Source organism: Pseudophryne corroboree, chromosome 7 (assembly GCF_028390025.1).
Source record: "Pseudophryne corroboree isolate aPseCor3 chromosome 7, aPseCor3.hap2, whole genome shotgun sequence".
NCBI classification, from domain to species: domain Eukaryota; kingdom Metazoa; phylum Chordata; class Amphibia; order Anura; family Myobatrachidae; genus Pseudophryne; species Pseudophryne corroboree.
The window spans coordinates 487,396,264-487,414,088 of record NC_086450.1 but is presented as its reverse complement, the minus strand read 5'-3'; the positions used below and the strand labels follow the sequence as shown (position 1 = coordinate 487,414,088).

The 17,825-nt window shown below is 44.4% G+C and overlaps 1 protein-coding gene across 1 annotated transcript in view; it reads right to left on the bottom strand.

Moving 5' to 3' along the window:
- LOC134945685 (uncharacterized) overlaps window positions 1-17,825 on the bottom strand; it is a 73,267-nt gene that overhangs the window by 16,939 nt on the left and 38,503 nt on the right. The window contains exons 6-8 of the mRNA XM_063935126.1: window positions 11,867-12,076; window positions 11,428-11,459; window positions 7,006-7,267 (exon numbers count right to left, since the gene is read on the bottom strand). Coding sequence (XP_063791196.1) covers window positions 7,006-7,267; window positions 11,428-11,459; window positions 11,867-12,076 — 504 coding nt within the window. The remainder of the gene's footprint in view (window positions 1-7,005; window positions 7,268-11,427; window positions 11,460-11,866; window positions 12,077-17,825) is intronic.

Here is a 17,825-nt window from a genome sequence, read left to right as displayed (position 1 = left end):
GATAGTAGTATACTCGTAACAACTAGTATGACACTATGACGACGGTATAAAGAAAGAAAAAAAAATACCACAGTTAGGTGGTATATATTATAATAATAATACAATTATGGATGGACGGACTGCCTGCCGACTGCCGACACAGAGGTAGCCACAGCCGTGAACTACCGCACTGTACACTGGTTGATAAAGAGATAGTAGTATACTCGTAACAACTAGTATGACACTATGACGACGGTATAAAGAATGAAAAAAAAACCACGGTTAGGTGGTATATATTATAATAATAATACAATTATGGATGGACGGACTGCCTGCCGACTGCCGACACAGAGGTAGCCACAGCCGTGAACTACCGCACTGTACACTGGTTGATAAAGAGATAGTAGTATACTCGTAACAACTAGTATGACACTATGACGACGGTATAAAGAAAGAAAAAAAAATACCACAGTTAGGTGGTATATATTATAATAATAATACAATTATGGATGGACGGACTGCCTGCCGACTGCCGACACAGAGGTAGCCACAGCCGTGAACTACCGCACTGTACACTGGTTGATAAAGAGATAGTAGTATACTCGTAACAACTAGTATGACACTATGACGACGGTATAAAGAATGAAAAAAAAACCACGGTTAGGTGGTATATATTATAATAATAATACAATTATGGATGGACGGACTGCCTGCCGACTGCCGACACAGAGGTAGCCACAGCCGTGAACTACCGCACTGTACACTGGTTGATAAAGAGATAGTAGTATACTCGTAACAACTAGTATGACACTATGACGACGGTATAAAGAATGAAAAAAAAACCACGGTTAGGTGGTATATATTATAATAATAATACAATTATGGATGGACGGACTGCCTGCCGACTGCCGACACAGAGGTAGCCACAGCCGTGAACTACCGCACTGTACACTGGTTGATAAAGAGATAGTAGTATACTCGTAACAACTAGTATGACACTATGACGACGGTATAAAGAAAGAAAAAAAAATACCACAGTTAGGTGGTATATATTATAATAATAATACAATTATGGATGGACGGACTGCCTGCCGACTGCCGACACAGAGGTAGCCACAGCCGTGAACTACCGCACTGTACACTGGTTGATAAAGAGATAGTAGTATACTCGTAACAACTAGTATGACACTATGACGACGGTATAAAGAATGAAAAAAAAACCACGGTTAGGTGGTATATATTATAATAATAATACAATTATGGATGGACGGACTGCCTGCCGACTGCCGACACAGAGGTAGCCACAGCCGTGAACTACCGCACTGTACACTGGTTGATAAAGAGATAGTAGTATACTCGTAACAACTAGTATGACACTATGACGACGGTATAAAGAATGAAAAAAAAACCACGGTTAGGTGGTATATATTATAATAATAATACAATTATGGATGGACGGACTGCCTGCCGACTGCCGACACAGAGGTAGCCACAGCCGTGAACTACCGCACTGTACACTGGTTGATAAAGAGATAGTAGTATACTCGTAACAACTAGTATGACACTATGACGACGGTATAAAGAATGAAAAAAAAACCACGGTTAGGTGGTATATATTATAATAATAATACAATTATGGATGGACGGACTGCCTGCCGACTGCCGACACAGAGGTAGCCACAGCCGTGAACTACCGCACTGTACACTGGTTGATAAAGAGATAGTAGTATACTCGTAACAACTAGTATGACACTATGACGGTATAAAGAATGAAAAAAAAACCACGGTTAGGTGGTATATATTATAATAATAATACAATTATGGATGGACGGACTGCCTGCCGACTGCCGACACAGAGGTAGCCACAGCCGTGAACTACCGCACTGTACACTGGTTGATAAAGAGATAGTAGTATACTCGTAACAACTAGTATGACACTATGACGACGGTATAAAGAAAGAAAAAAAAATACCACGGTTAGGTGGTATATATTGTAATACAATTATGGATGGACGGACTGCCTGCCGAGTTCCGACTGCCGACACAGAGGTAGCCACAGCCGTGAACTACCGCACTGTACTGTGTGTGCTGCTAATATAGACTGGTTGATAAAGAGATAGTATACAATACATACAACAATATACTACTATACTGGTGGTCAGGCACTGGTCACCACTAGTCACACTGGCAGTGGCACTCCTGCAGCAAAAGTGTGCACTGTTTAATTTTAAATTAATATAATATTATGTACTCCTGGGGGCTCCTGCTATAACAACCTGCAGTGCTCCCCAGTCTCCCCCACAATTATTATAAGCTTTGCCTTTTATACATTGATGTGCAGCACACTGGGCTGAGCTGAGTGCACACAGACTGAGTCACACTGTGTGACTGGCTGCTGCTGTGTATCGTTTTTTTTCAGGCAGAGAACGGATATAGCAGAGAACGGATATATTATATTAAAATAAATAAAAGTTAACTAACAACAACTGCACTGGTCACTGTGGTAAACTCTGTCTGACTCTGCACAATCTCTCTCTCTCTTCTAATCTAATTTCTAATGGAGAGGACGCCAGCCACGTCCTCTCCCTATCAATCTCAATGCACGTGTGAAAATGGCGGCGACGCGCGGCTCCTTATATAGAATCCGAGTCTCGCGAGAATCCGACAGCGTCATGATGACGTTCGGGCGCGCTCGGGTTAACCGAGCAAGGCGGGAGGATCCGAGTCTGCTCGGACTCGTGAAAAAAACATGAAGTTCGTGCGGGTTCGGTTTCAGAGAAACCGAACCCGCTCATCTCTAAAACAAACCACATCACCATCAGATCCTCATCATCAACTTCCTCCTCATTGCCAGCTATACCCATATCCTCCTTATATCCTGTTGTACTTCTGCAGTGACATCCTCAATCTCCATATCAGCAACTGGACTGGCGGTGCTCCTCCCAGCACTTCCAGAGGGCGTGCAAATGGTAGGAGCCTTCTCTTCCAATACAGTGTTGTGAAGGTCAGGCATAGACATCGCAACTGCGGACAGTGCCTCTGTAGTTTCACAATAACCCTGTATTTTTACAGCATACAAGACCAGTGTACTTTTATTTCAACAACTGTATTTTTACAGCATAGAGGGCCAGTGTACAATTATTTTCACTGTACCACTACATTTTTACAGCGTATTTTAACATTTGTTTTAACAGTACCCCTGATTTTTTTCAGCATACAAGACAGTGCCAGTGTACTTTTATTGTAACAACAGTACCCCTGAATTTTTACTGCATACAAGACAAGACCAGTGTACATTTATTTTAACAACAGCACCCCTGAATTTTTACAGCATGCAAGACAGGGCCAGTGTACATTTATTTTAACAACAGCACCCCTAAATTTTACAGCATACAAGACAGGGCTAGCACCCCTGTATTTTGATTGCATACAGGAGGACAGTGCCCTGCCCCCCTGTACAACACAGTGACAGCAAGAACAGCAACACCCATGTAAAGCTGCAGCACCCTTAAAAGCACATGAAACACCAGTGAAAGCCAGGACAGCACCCTTAACAGCACAGGGACACCACAGTGACAGGAACAGCACCCCTATAGAGCACACACTGGCCCCTCCCGATGCCACCACCTACAGAGAGAGACAGAGGTCTGTCTCCCTCACTCTCCAAGTCCAGATTGAAAATGATGGTGATGCGCAGCTGTTTATATGGATTCCAAAACCCACTAGAATCCGACAGCGGGATGATGACGTTTTGCCTCCTTCTGGTTTCCTAGTCTGGCGGGAAGTCCCGAGCCAGACTAGGATTCTGGCTCGGAACATGAAGTCCGGGGGGTTCGATTCTCTGAGAAACGAACCCACTCATCTCTAATTATTACAATAGTCTCTTTACCGGTCTTGCCAAATAGAGACTCTCACCAATACAATCCATTCTGAATGCAGCTGTGAGGCTAATATTAGACATTTTAGCGCTGTTTGCAAGAAACAGCATCGGAGCACCTCCCCACACCCACCACCACCAAATATGAAAAAGGGCCAATGCCAAAATATAGGGGCATGGCTTCATGAGGAAGGGGCATGGCCACATAGCTCCTTTTTGCACAGTACGGCAGGTATAGTCCCCTATTACACGTTAGGCAGGTAGAGTCCCCCTTTTACACAGTACAGCAGGCAGAGTCACCTTTCATCTCCCACCGCTCCACATCTGCCACTCCCCTTTGACAAAATCTACACTGGCTCCCATTCCCCTACAGAATCCTCTTCAAACTCCTCACCCTCACATACAGGGCCATCTCTGATTCCACTGCTCCCTACATCTCTAACTTCCTCCCCCTTCATACTCCCTCCCACCCCCTACGGTTGACCAATGATCGTCACCTCTCCACCGCCTGGTCACTGCTTCCCATGCTCGTGTTCAAAACTATGCCCGTGCTGCACCCCTTCAGTGGAATGCACTCCCCCGCTCCATTAGACTCTCCCCGACTTTGCAAAGCTTCAAACGGGCACTGAAAACCCACCTATTCATCAAAGTGTACCCTTCTGATGCATGACCTAGTCCTGAGGCCGCTCCTCCATCCCCCTCCTGCCTCATGCCTTGAACATCTCAGCTTTGCTTACACCCTGCCATCAGGCCTCCTCCCACTTGCTTGCACCTCATGTCATCTGTCTGTCGCCCCTTCCCACTAGATTGTTAGCTCCTCAGAGCAGGGCCCTCTTCCATCTTGTTATCTAAGCCCTCTTCACTTGCAGCTCTCCCCTACTCAGCGACCATCTTTACCGCTTTTTCTCCTGCTAGTAAAGGCTCATCTCCATTTATGGCCACCAGCTCCTAGTAGCACGATGATAACTCCCTCACTACTTACCTCTTAGCTGTATTATGTCTTGAGAATGTGTGCTGCTCTTTGTTACCTGTACTGTATGTCTGTTATTTTCTTTACTGTAATGCTAAGTTTGTCTCCCTGTACTGTCCTTTGTACGGCGCTGCGAAACACTTGTGGCGCCTTATAAATAAAATGTAATAATAACAATAATACACATTAGGTAAGTAGAGTCCCCCTTTTTTAACAGTATGGCAGGTGGAGTCCCCCTTTTACACAGTACGGCAGGTAGAGTCCCTTTTTACACATTAGGCAGGGAGTGTGTGTGGGAGAGTGAGATAAAGAGAGAGAGAGAGAGAGAGAGAGAGAGGTGTGTGTGTGTGTGTGTGTGTGCCACATAGATTAATGCTACATACTGTACTGTATGTGTGCCACACAGATAACTGCTACAAAGTGTATGTATATGTGTGTGTGTGTGTGTGTGTGTGTCTGTGGGCATTAAGATACATTGCCACCCCTCGCCGCAGCGATGTTGATCGCATATGTACTAACATATGCGATCAATATCGCGATGCGGTGACGGAGGCCCCCCGCGATACCTGTTTGGTGGTCTGTGGGGGGTCTCCGTCATCTCCCCGTGATCTTTACACTGGCTAGATGCCAGGAAGCAGCAGAAGGTTGCCCCCGGCGCCTCCTCCTCCCCCCTGCAGCCGGAAGGACCTCCGGCTACGTTGCTAAGGGGAGGAGGAGATTACCTTCCGAGTCCAGGGCAGCCTGGAGGAAGGTAAGCCAGGGGTGGCGGTGTCGGCAGGTTGTGGTGGTCGGCGATAAGAAGCCCATAGGCTTCTATAGGGTATCGCCATCTTTGGACGGCGAAAACGCGGCAGTAGGGACTCAGTAAATTTGAAAATGCAGTAAAATCCCCATTTTCGCAGGTTTTACCGCATTTTTCCTTAAGTACATCCCGCCCTGTGTGTCTGTCACCTGTAGGGACGATCCATAATCCAGACGCTCATATATGCCTGCTCCTAGTCCCACACCATTGCTGCAATGCAAGAAGGCCTCACACACGGAATTAGCACAGGCAGCACAATTAGCAGCGGCTCACAGACAGGAGCTGGCGGATGCAGTAGCCGCTCCCATTCCCTCACGTTTGCAGAGGTGGTGGCGGCTCTCACAGGCAGAATTAACACTCGGGGGCTGTGTAATACCACATAGCGGCTCCCCGTACCTTACAGAGGCGGTGGCGGGACACAGGCACCGGCGGGCAGCGGTACTTTCACTACTACCACATATAACGGCCGTACATGTGGGTGGGCTGCCAGATGGTACGCCTTCAGTGCAGTTGCGCTGTAGGCAAGGCACCATTGGCCCACACCTAGTTACGGCCCTGGCAGACCCACTATGTCAGTCCCTACATTGGTTACCGGTATTCTACAGTATTCAATATAAAATACTTCTACTTACACACAAGGCCATTAACCAAACTACACCAATGTACATCTCTTCACTTATCTCAAAATATCTCTCAACCCGACCCTCTGCTCTGAACAAGATCTATGTCTCTCATACACACCATTCACGATTGCAGGACTTTCTTCAGGCTGCACCCACTCTGTGGAATGCCCTCCCACGCACAATAAGACTCTCCTCTAGTCTCCAAACCTTCAATCGTTCTCTGAAAACTCACCTCTTCAGGGAGCTTATCAAATTCCAGAACCGCCCACATAATCTTCATAAATTTTCCGATCCAATTACTTTCCCAATGTACAGTCCACACACATCCTCACATATTTTCTCGTTCTTTACTTTCCCATCCTTCTAACCCCAGGCCAACATCACTGTGTGACCATATCATACAGCCCACCAAGAACCTTTGCAATCTGGCAGGACCATTATGCAATAGATAGCACCTATCCTTGTGTATCCATGCCTATTTCCCTATAGATTGAATCTTGCGAGCAGGGCCTTCCTACCTCTATGTTTGTCTGTTATTACCTAGTTTTGTTTTTCACTGTTGTTTGCAATTGTTTTGTTTTATGTTTTCACGGTTTCCAATTAACACAACAGAATTTTTTGTGGTATGTAAGAAACTGTTAATAAATAAATGAATAAATCCCAGCCCGGTAACCCCTCTGGCACGTCTGGCTCTGTGAGATAGTGGTTAGAATCAGACAAACCTCCCATCTGTGCAATATACATTGTCACTTACCTAGTATCTCAGACATATACTGTAGCTCGGCGTCATACAGAGAGTCAGTGACATCAGTGATGTTGATCCTCCCTCTGTTCTTGGTGTGATATAGAATCCCGAAACGACACTGAGACACGTCCTCTCTGAACCGCCGGGACCCATTGTTAGAGATGTAACAAGGTCGGACGTCCCCTAGGTTCATGAAGGATGCGGATGTCAGCCAGTTAATTAGCCACTTGTAATCGCTCTCCGAAGACCGAGAAAAGATCCCAACTGCACTCTGAGACAGATCACAGAATATTGTCATTGTATCCAAGTAATACTGTATGTATGACATATTGCCACCTGCAAATACTTATAGTAATCCCTCTTTGTATATATTCTTTGCTAAGAAGTTTTTCTTAACTGCACAAATAGGGGCTGACTCTGAGTGACGCACAAGTGGGAAAGCAGAAGCTAATGGGATTGGGAAAAACCGGAACTGACCAGCTTGCTCCTGCAAGAAACTTGGCTAATCTGAAGCTTGTAGTGCGCGTCCCTCTCAGTGGCAAACGCAGTATTTGCATGGGGGGGGGGTTCCAGAACTGGGTGGAGCCAAGCACGGGGGTGGGGACTGAGGTGACACAGTATATGCTGGGTCTGTAAAACTAGTGTGTCTGTGTATATCTATCTATCTATCTATCTACACACACATATATATACCGTATACACACACACACATATATATACACACATAGCATATTAAACATGCATACATATATATATATATATATATATATAGTACACCTATATACGCATGTATATATATCATATGTGTGTGTGTTTATATGTATGTATATACATGTGTATATATGTATGCACATGGATATATATGTACTATAATTAAAATAAAGTAAACTTTTATTAAGCACTTACAAGTGCCACCAGGAAGAGGACGCTAGACAGCCATTAATAATACTCATGCAGCTAAAAAAAAAAAAAAAAAAGTTTTTTTTTTTTTTTTTGGTGGAGGGGGTTTCTAGGTGCCCGGAAACCCCCCCTGGGTGCACCACTGCCTCTCCAATGGGTGTCCCGTCCAGGATGGTGTTGCTGAGAGCGGTCACTGGGATTTTATGCACACTACGGAGGATTCTCACATCATTATATACATGTAGAATGCAAGTGACATACGGAAAAGAGGGGGCGGTGACAGAGATATGGAGGGGTCACTATATATATATATATATATATATATATATATATATATATACACAGTATATATATATGGTACAAGGGAGCGCCAATAAATTTGTAGCGTTACTTAACCATTATCATTAAGAGAAACGGCTTGTAGTCTTATAGTAATGTAGATGATGATGATATTCCTATTACAGGGTTAGTATACCCGAGTACAACCAATAAAATCCAAACATGATTTCTTTTATCATTAATACATACTGTATATATGGGATCAGTACGAAGGGGGTAATTCCAAGTTGATCGCAGCAGGATTTTTGTTAGCAATTGGGCAAAACCATGTGCACTGCAGGGGAGGCAGATATAACATGTGCAGAGAGAGTTAGATTTGGGTGTGGTGTGTTCAATCTGCAATCAAAAATAAAAATAAAGCAGCCAGTATTTACCCTGCACAGAAACAATATAACACACCCAAATCTAACTCTCTCTGCACATGTTACATCTGCCTCCCCTGCAGTGCACATGGTTTTGCCCAATTGCTATCAAAAATCCTGCTGCCATCAACTTGGAATTACCCCCGAAATCCCGCTGGACGGGATCCCGGCGGTCGAAATACCGACACCGGAATCCCGACCAGCACAATCCCGACAGGGGTGGCGAGCAGTACGCAACCCCTTGTGGTCTCGCTGCACTCGCCATGTTGCGGGCATGGTGCCTCTCTACGCTCGGCACACTATTATATTCTCCCTGTATGGCTATCGTGTACACCAACAGAGGGGGAATATGTCGGGATTGAGCCAGTCGGGATTCCGGTGTCGGTATTTCGACCGCCAGTATTCCGTCCGGCGGGATCTTGACCGCATCCCAAATATATTTATTTAAACACTTAAAAAAATACTTGACATCGCACATACATTATATCATGGTCAATTGTGAGGCATTTGTTGTTAAACCTCACTGTTACCCAATAACAGGACGAGCCTGACAGCTTAAGATCACTTTTAAAAACGATCTTGCATGACCCGACGCATTTCATCATGAAATTACTTCCTCAGCGGTGTTCAATTTCTAGGTGTGAAAATCCCATTTACTTTAGTTCTTCAGTAAAAACTGCCAGTGGACACATCCTTTATAGGGTCCTTTAAAATATAATTAGCATCATCGAGAGCTGCTCTTATCTGGAAATGTTGATCTAACTAGATACAGTAGATAGGCAGCTTCCTCACATCAGTACAGCTGTGACCCAATGACAGAGTCCTTTGTGAAGAAATGCGTGTGGAGCATGACCTGGTGACATTGCAATGCTGTGATGTCACAAATCGGGAAATGAGTACCGGCTCCGGGGACCGGAGTGAGGAAGAGGACTTCTTGTAATATTGCACAAAACCACTGTTAGACTGCTCCGTTACCTCTGATGTCTTCAAGCGGACGCTGCATCCCATCTGGGCAGTCAATCTTGGCTGATGTGTTTTATCTATGATGTAAGTTTTTTATGTGTGCTGCAATTAAATATTATGTACCTTTTACTCACTGTAGGGTGCACCCTGTTTCCTTTGACCATATATCTTTCTCTACCTCTCCCACTCAGACTCTCCATCTCTCTACAGAACATCAAACGGGCTCTCAAGACCCACTTCTTCACCAAACCCAGCCAAATCTCATCCTAACCCTCTGTTCCACGCTCACTGTCTACCCCTGTCTGTCTGCCCCTTCCCATTAGAATGTAAGCTCTCACGAGCAGGGCCCTCTTCCCTCATGTGCTTTTCCCTCTCTTACTTAAACCATCCTCAACTCCATACTCCCTACGACAGCAACAATTCCCGGCGGTTTTTTGCCACCCTGATATTTATGTCAGTGTCGTCTGCTGACGCAGCTATTTATATATACCCTGTACTTGTCGTATAATTATATTGAATTTTAAGTCACTGTTTTCTTGTTTTGCTTATTTGTATATGTTCTATGTAACTGGGCGCTGCGGATCCCATGTGTCGCTAAATAAATAAAGGATAATAATAATACATAGGGTGCTAGTGAGTTATTTGCGGTTACGGAGGAGATAGAGATATGAAGGAGGCAGTGAGAGACATATGGAGAAGATAGAGAGAAATATGGAGCATCGGTGAGATGAGAGATATACCTTATTGAGCTGTGAAAGTGATATGGAGGGGCAGAACGAGTTATGGGGGCAGTGAGAGATGTGGAGGGAGCAGTGAAAGAGCTTATGGGGGGCAGTGAGTGAGCTATGGAGGTGGCAGTGATAGAGACATGGGGGTAAGCAGAAGTAGAGACACTCAGTCAGCAGCATAGTGATTTCATACTGTATAAGTGCCTACTTCACCCCGGCCTTTTATGTGCACCGATGCAAGCCTGGCCACGGAAGATACAGGGATAACTGGTTCTGCCACAGGACTTATCCCTCAAAGGTTATTTAAATATTACGGGATGTTTATTCATTACTCATCTGTTTATTCATTCTTACTTTGTTTACTTCATATTGCATTGTGTATGTGGAATGTTATGTAATACGTATAGTTTATACTCATAATCACCGCATTCACTGCATTATTTGGTGAATTATATTCTAGATATAGTGTGCAGTCATTACACTGTATATTGTTGCTAAAGCTTTGCTCATGTGGCCTTTACCTGGAGCCCGGATAGTAGAGCGAAGTCCTAGAATCAATAGTGGAATCAGTTTGGAGGTTGTATTTGCCGATATTGAGATATCCTTTGCACATGTTATACCAAAGGTAAGGCCTCCTAGTGTTGCTAGGAGTAACAGTCAGGATTAAGTGTGTTAGTGAATTGTATTTACCCATATTGGACCCAGTCATTGGAAGTTTGTATTCCGCTTTTACCCTTTTACTTAAACAGATCCAAAGTGACGGAGTGATCCCGTGTAATAAACCAAATGTTGCATTATAATGTGTGTCAGTATTTTGGGGATTTGGGCGTTCTCTGTCTCTCTGCTGTTGCGTACAGGAAGATGAACCTCACTGTAACACCAAAACCCACCACTAGGGACGTCACACTTTATCTTGCATCTGTACTGCACATAGGTGTGACGGTGTGTTGCCTATACAGACCCTTATGTATCCTTCTTAGTATGTTTTTTATTACGTACTGTATTACATAATTCCACATTATATAAAATAGAATTAGTAGGTGGGAAAACAAATGTTTACCATATTGATTCACTTTCTATCACTGTATATGGATTGATGTAACATTACAGAGTACGGTCTGTACAACATCGCCTCTCACCTTATAGCAGCTCACCAAGTAACGTATTCCACCTATTGTATAGAAAGTATAACTGTGTTAATTACATTCAATCATGTTGTAAAAAACTGACATGTAGGAGTGACAGTACTGGCAATGAATGGGAATTATATAAATTACTGACAGAGATATTGAGTTAGAGCAGAAATATAATTACACAGGGCCTGACACGGGGGCACATGCAGTTTGGGCACGGCTGCGATTTCTCACGGATTCACAAGTGCAAAAATATGTTAGTGTGAGTTTGAGCATTCCCTCTGTGCACTACCGTGCGACGGACTGAGCTGACCCTACATCACCCACTTTATATAACTGCTCAAGAGTACTGGTGGACCGATCTCTCCACTGTGCAAACATCAATACTGTGTCCTCCACTGAACTGTAACAACATTGTAACAACAAAGGGAATCTCAGATTTTACCTTCTAACAGTTGTCTTATTCCCTCCATCTTCTTCTCATATGACATCAGATGTTTCCTGCACCAGGTGATGTCATTGTCTGTGAGGGGCAGAATCTCAAAGCTACAATCACAGTTCTGTTCCTTGTACCACGTCCTCATTGTCATCTTCTGCTCAAAGAGCCCAGGATCCGCTTTGCCTCCACCCAGAAGAACAATCACGTTCCTCATTGCTGGACCACATGTGAGAGAGACAGAGACTGGTTACTGCGTGGACTCAGCGTCCTCTTATTGGATCACACAAGAGCTGAGATCATTGTTATTTCTTCACCATGTTTAGTGGCGCACGCAGGGAGGAGGGGGGGGGGATTTTTGAGCTCCCAGAACCACCACCCCCCCCCCCTCCCCTCCACCCAAAAAACATTTTTATTTTACTTTTTGCTGCATGAGTATTATTAATGGCTGTCTAGCGTCCTCTGCAGCCTGCTGTCTTCCTGGTGGCACTTGTAAGTGCTTAATAAAAGTTTACTTTATTTTAATTATAGTACATATATATCCATGTGCATACATATATACACATGTATATACATATATATAAACACACGTGATATATATACATGCGTGTATATACGTGTACTGTATGTGTGTATATATATATATATGTATGCATGTTTAATATACTATGTGTATATGTATGTATGTATGTATGTATGTGTGTGTGTATATATATATATATATATATATATATATATATATATATAGACGCCTCTTTCAAACAGCAGCGGCACTCATGGGATTCGTAATCAAGATAAAACGTGTATTTCACATCAAAATCATAGCCGACATTTCAGGGCACACACGACAAAGGGGCGTGTGTGCCCCAAAACGTCAGCTTTGATTTTGATGTGAAATACACGTTTTATCTTGATTACGAATCCCACGAGTGCCGCTGCTGTTTGAAAGAGGCGTCTATACCAAATGTTCCAGAGGGCACCAGGGTATGACTGTCATATGAGGGGTACAGTGCCGGTCCATCTAACAAGTATATATGTATATATATATATATATATATATATATATATATATATATATATGTGTGTACCACCAAATGAAAGAGTGGAGTTCCCTCTTTCAAATTATGTCCACAGCTCACTCCCCACCCCCAGCAGAGTGCATATCTCCCCTATACTGGCCAGCACAAATAAGGGGGCACCCTGGTTTGAAAGATGGGAGTGCCCCCATAGAAGTTATTTTCTGGTGTTCACAGCACGCAAAAAATAAAAAATACAAATATTTGTTTGTTGTGTTTACACACACACATATATATATATATATATATATATATATATATATATATAAAAAAAAATTCTGCTTTTGGTTCACTGAAATTCCAATACAAAATACAATATATATATTTTTTTGGGTCAGTTTGGTTACATTTTATTTGATGTGTTAGAATGAGTAACAAGACTAAAGGGGAGATGTACTAAGGAGTGAAAACACTGGAGAAGTGAGCCAATGGAGAAGTTGCCCATGGCAACCAATCAGCTGCTCTGTATAATTTTATAGTATGCACATTATAAATGTTACGTCACTGCTGATTGGTTGCCATGGGCAACTTCTCCACTGGCTCACTTCTACACTTTTATCACTGCTTAGTACATGTCCCCCTGATAGTGTGGCATTCTCTCATAATACAGTCTTCTAAGAACAACAAGGTGTAATTTGTGTGGATTATACATAATAAAACAAAACAAAACGGGGGGTGTGGCCTGCAGACGGATTGATAAACTGTGTCCCAGGGGAGCTCGCACAAAAACACCCTTATTAACCCCCTTATTGGCAGCCCACCCAGAATAACTATTCACCCTGAGATCCCTAAAGCCACTCTAAGCCTTATTCCCTAGTGAGGGAAAGCTGCGGAGCCGGGGAGTAGGTTTACCCTGCTCCTGCAGGTTGCGGCCTACCTCCGGGATTGAAGCCGGGACCTGGATTTGGGCGAGTTCCGGCCGGACGTCGGTGCCCACCGGGAGTGACACGGAGGTGATCAGCCCCCGCTGCTGCCGTTTGTGACCCCTCTACAGCACTGCTGAAAGCCCTGTAGCGGCAGCCGGATCGCTGAGACCGGACAAAGTGAGCTACAAGGAGCCGCGGAGGCACCCGCGAGTGTCAGACGCCGGCGGCCATCTTGGTTGGGGCAGAGCTGGGCGCGCGGACGCAGCGCCAGTGTGATCGACCGCTCTGACCCCAGACCACTCCAAAGCACCGGTGGGGGGGCCTGGGAAAGCAGTGTTACACCAGTGAGGTGGGGGACCCCTGAATTAATATTATATAACATAGGGACCCAGCAGCGGCGGCCATATTGGAGGTGGAGAGGGGAGCTGGCTGCAAAAAGCTGCTGCTGCTGCAGCTAAATACAAATACATACACTGTACACCAGCTGCCCTCCACCTGAAGCACTCCCCAAAGTCTCCCTAAATAGTTACAAGCCCCTGCGCGGTAGAGCCTGACTGATAACTGACCCAGGCTGGGAGCTTTGAATTACAGGACTGGAGAGGAAGCATACGACACGTGCTCCGGTTTTGTTCCCTCGTGCATATAATCTGATTTCCCTGGACCACACAGCTTCACACCCATCGCTAACAATTACAGCATGTATGGTGCGACTCCCCCGTGAGGATATGTCCTTCTAACACCATGGTCGCCTCACCGTCGCCTCCTGCCTGAATAACCATTCGCTACGGTCATCCTCTTTTTACCTATATGATCTACTAATCCCTCTCGGGACAGCTCGACATGCCTCCAAAGAAGTCGAAGGGGTCAAAATCTGCTTCACAAGTGAACTTCTTCAGGTCCTCCTCCTCAGGTAACAAGCCCCATGCATCCCTCCCCTCGCCGACCCTGGCTCAACCACCTCAATCAACTTCAACAAAAATATGCAACCCAGCTAACGTTGCACAAGTTGATATGGACTCTCTGGATGGCCGGTCACGTTGCGCTCTATCCACTCCTTGTTAGCCTCTTTCAAGTCTGACATCGCATCAGAGCTCAGATCTAACATACAGGCTCTCCGCTCTGATATCTCTGAAATCGGGGACAGGACAGATCACATCGAGCATAAGATGGAGGAGCTGGTAACATCACATAATGATTTGATCACTGCACACGACTCTTTACTAGAGGAAGTCGCTAACATCCGAGACAAAACTACAGATTTAGAGGACCGCTCACGTAGGAATAATATAAAGATAAGAGGCATCCCGGACGATGTTTCCAATGCTGACCTGTATGACTACGCCACCAATCTTTTCCATAAACTGATACCTGATGTTTCGCTATCTGATCTCCTGATCGACAGGATCCATAGACTCCCAAAGTCTAGGCAAGCACCCGCTCAGGCCTCCCGGGACACACTTCTCATGGTTCATTTTTTTCACATTAAGGAAAAGATCTTGCGTGCAGCAATGCCCTCTTCACCTACGGCGACTTGTTTGGACTCTCTTCAACTCTTCCAGGACCTGTCTCCAGCGACTATGGCCAAAAGACGCTCATTCTACAATATCACTTCAGCCTTACGGAAAGCTGCAGTCCAATACAAGTGGGGATTCCCTACTAAGCTGATCGTGCTACGTAATGGTATTACCACCATTATCACCTCACCTGAGGATGGACCTAAAATCCTGAAAAAATGGGACATCCTTCTCGATATACAACCTGCTCCCCCCGCTACATCACCGAAACGGATAGCCCAAGACTGGACATTGGCTCCGGGCTGAGAATCACCTGGGAATAACCATAAGATAGCTATTATTTAGCTTTTGTTTTTTCCCCTACAGGTTTATCTGTGTCTATGTGTTCATTATACTATAGGCGATGTTCTTCGTCTGATGTTCCAATGTTTTCGTTAAAACTTAGATAGAGGTAGAACTGTGCCTGTTTCAATTAGATAGCAAACGTCCATTTCTCCTCATTTTAGGATGACCTTATTTATTAATCTTATCTATTTTTGCGATTGATAATCAGTTGTTAAGTATGTTCTGGTTTGGAGGCGACGGTGGGTAATTTTGGCTGATATGCCACCCACCCACACCTGTCCGTCACGATACCCATGTGAGGGGATCTCTAGCTCCTTTATGAAAGCTATTTCTGTTTTTTTCCCCTGTTTTATTTTTTGTTCTGTTTTCTCTTCTTATTTTCTTCTCTTTACTGATGCTGACTTTATTTCCTCGGTCTTAGAGGACTGTGCTGCTATGTATTATATTTTGATACAAGTGTTACTGATGCTTTTCGCTGTGCTATGTACCACCCTGTCATACCCTCCCACATGGCCACCTTTTTAAGTCTTAATGTTAAAGGGCTCAATTCACCCCATAAGAGGCGCCTGGCTCTGAAATATTTTGCTGATCAAAAGGCGGAAGTAGTAGCTATACAGGAATCCCACTTCCCACTGCACACCCCTCCTCAGTTCTCCAATACCAATTACCCAGTTCACTATGTCTCCTGTGGGCCGTTTAAGAGGAACGGTGTCGCTATCCTTTTCCATAAATCGTGCTCTTTCCAATTGGAGGGTAAATGGGTAGATGGCAATGGCAGATATCTGATTCTAGTGGGGAAACTGCGAACTAAATATGTTACTTTGGTCTCCCTTTATGCCCCTAACTCTAATCAACCCCGGTTCCTGAAATCCTTTTTTCAAAAGCTGTATAGTGTCAAGAAAGGTGCGGTTTTCCTGATGGGTGACTTTAATATAGCCCCTGACCCTAATCTAGACAAATCTTCGAAACTTGATAAACAGTCTGCTAACGCAGCCAAAGCCCTGGCCTCCTCTTTTTCACACCTACTAACCGAATTTGATTTATATGATGCTTGGAGGGTCAGGAATATCGGTGCTAGAGACTATACATTTTATTCACCGGTGCATAGATCCTACTCTAGGATCGATTTGCTCCTGACGGATAAATGGACATTACAATCAATTCCTAATGTCAAAATATTGCCGATATCGTGGTCAGACCATGCACCTTTACTTTGGTCTTGGTCATACAAAACGCCTATCCCCACAACACGCTCTTGGAGGTTGCGAGATTACATTTTAAAAGATGAGGACGGAGTCTCTATACTACGAGAGGCCTTGTCTTCTTACCTGGACACCAATAGTCCCGCTGATACCTCTATTTCTAATCATTGGTGTGCCCTTAAAGCAGTCCTGTGAGGTGCAGCTATACATGCCTCAGCTCACATAGCGCGCCGTGACCAGGAAGTTCAGTTGGCTTATGAGTTAGAGGTGACGACGCTAGAAACCAAACATAAACAATCCCCTGCCGACGATCTCACCCTTGCGTCTCTGACTGAAGCAAAGAGGAAATTGAACAGTCTCTACCTTTTGCACGTACAAAGAGCAGTCTCCAACCTAAATAAAAAATATTACACATTAGGTAATAGGGTGGGTAAATTACTGGCACGGAAACTCAGAGGGAAAAACCTTATCAACAGAATTAAACACTTGACAAACCCAGATGGATCGCTGTCCCTGAACCCTAAAGATATTGCAAACCAATTTGCCTCTTATTATAGAAAATTGTACAATCTCAAACATGATTCCCTCACCCCGCAACCTTCCTTGCAACTTATACGGTCATTTTTAGATTCCATCAATTTGCCATCTATTTCCCCGGATGATGCTTCCACGCTTTGCACACTTGGACTGAGAGAGAAATTCAGACTTCCCTGAAAGCCCTCAAAAAAGATAAGGCCCCTGGGCCAGATGGGTTTATTAATCTCTTTTACATTACCTTCCAAGACTCACTCTCCCCACTTCTTCTTAACCTGTACAATGACGCTTCCTCTAACCCTTTTCCTAGAGAAATGTTGGAGGCACAAGTGATAACGATTCTCAAACCTGGCAAGAACCCATCTCTCTGCGCAAATTATAGACCCATAGCACTTTTGAACACAGATATTAAGCTGTATGCCAAACGGCTT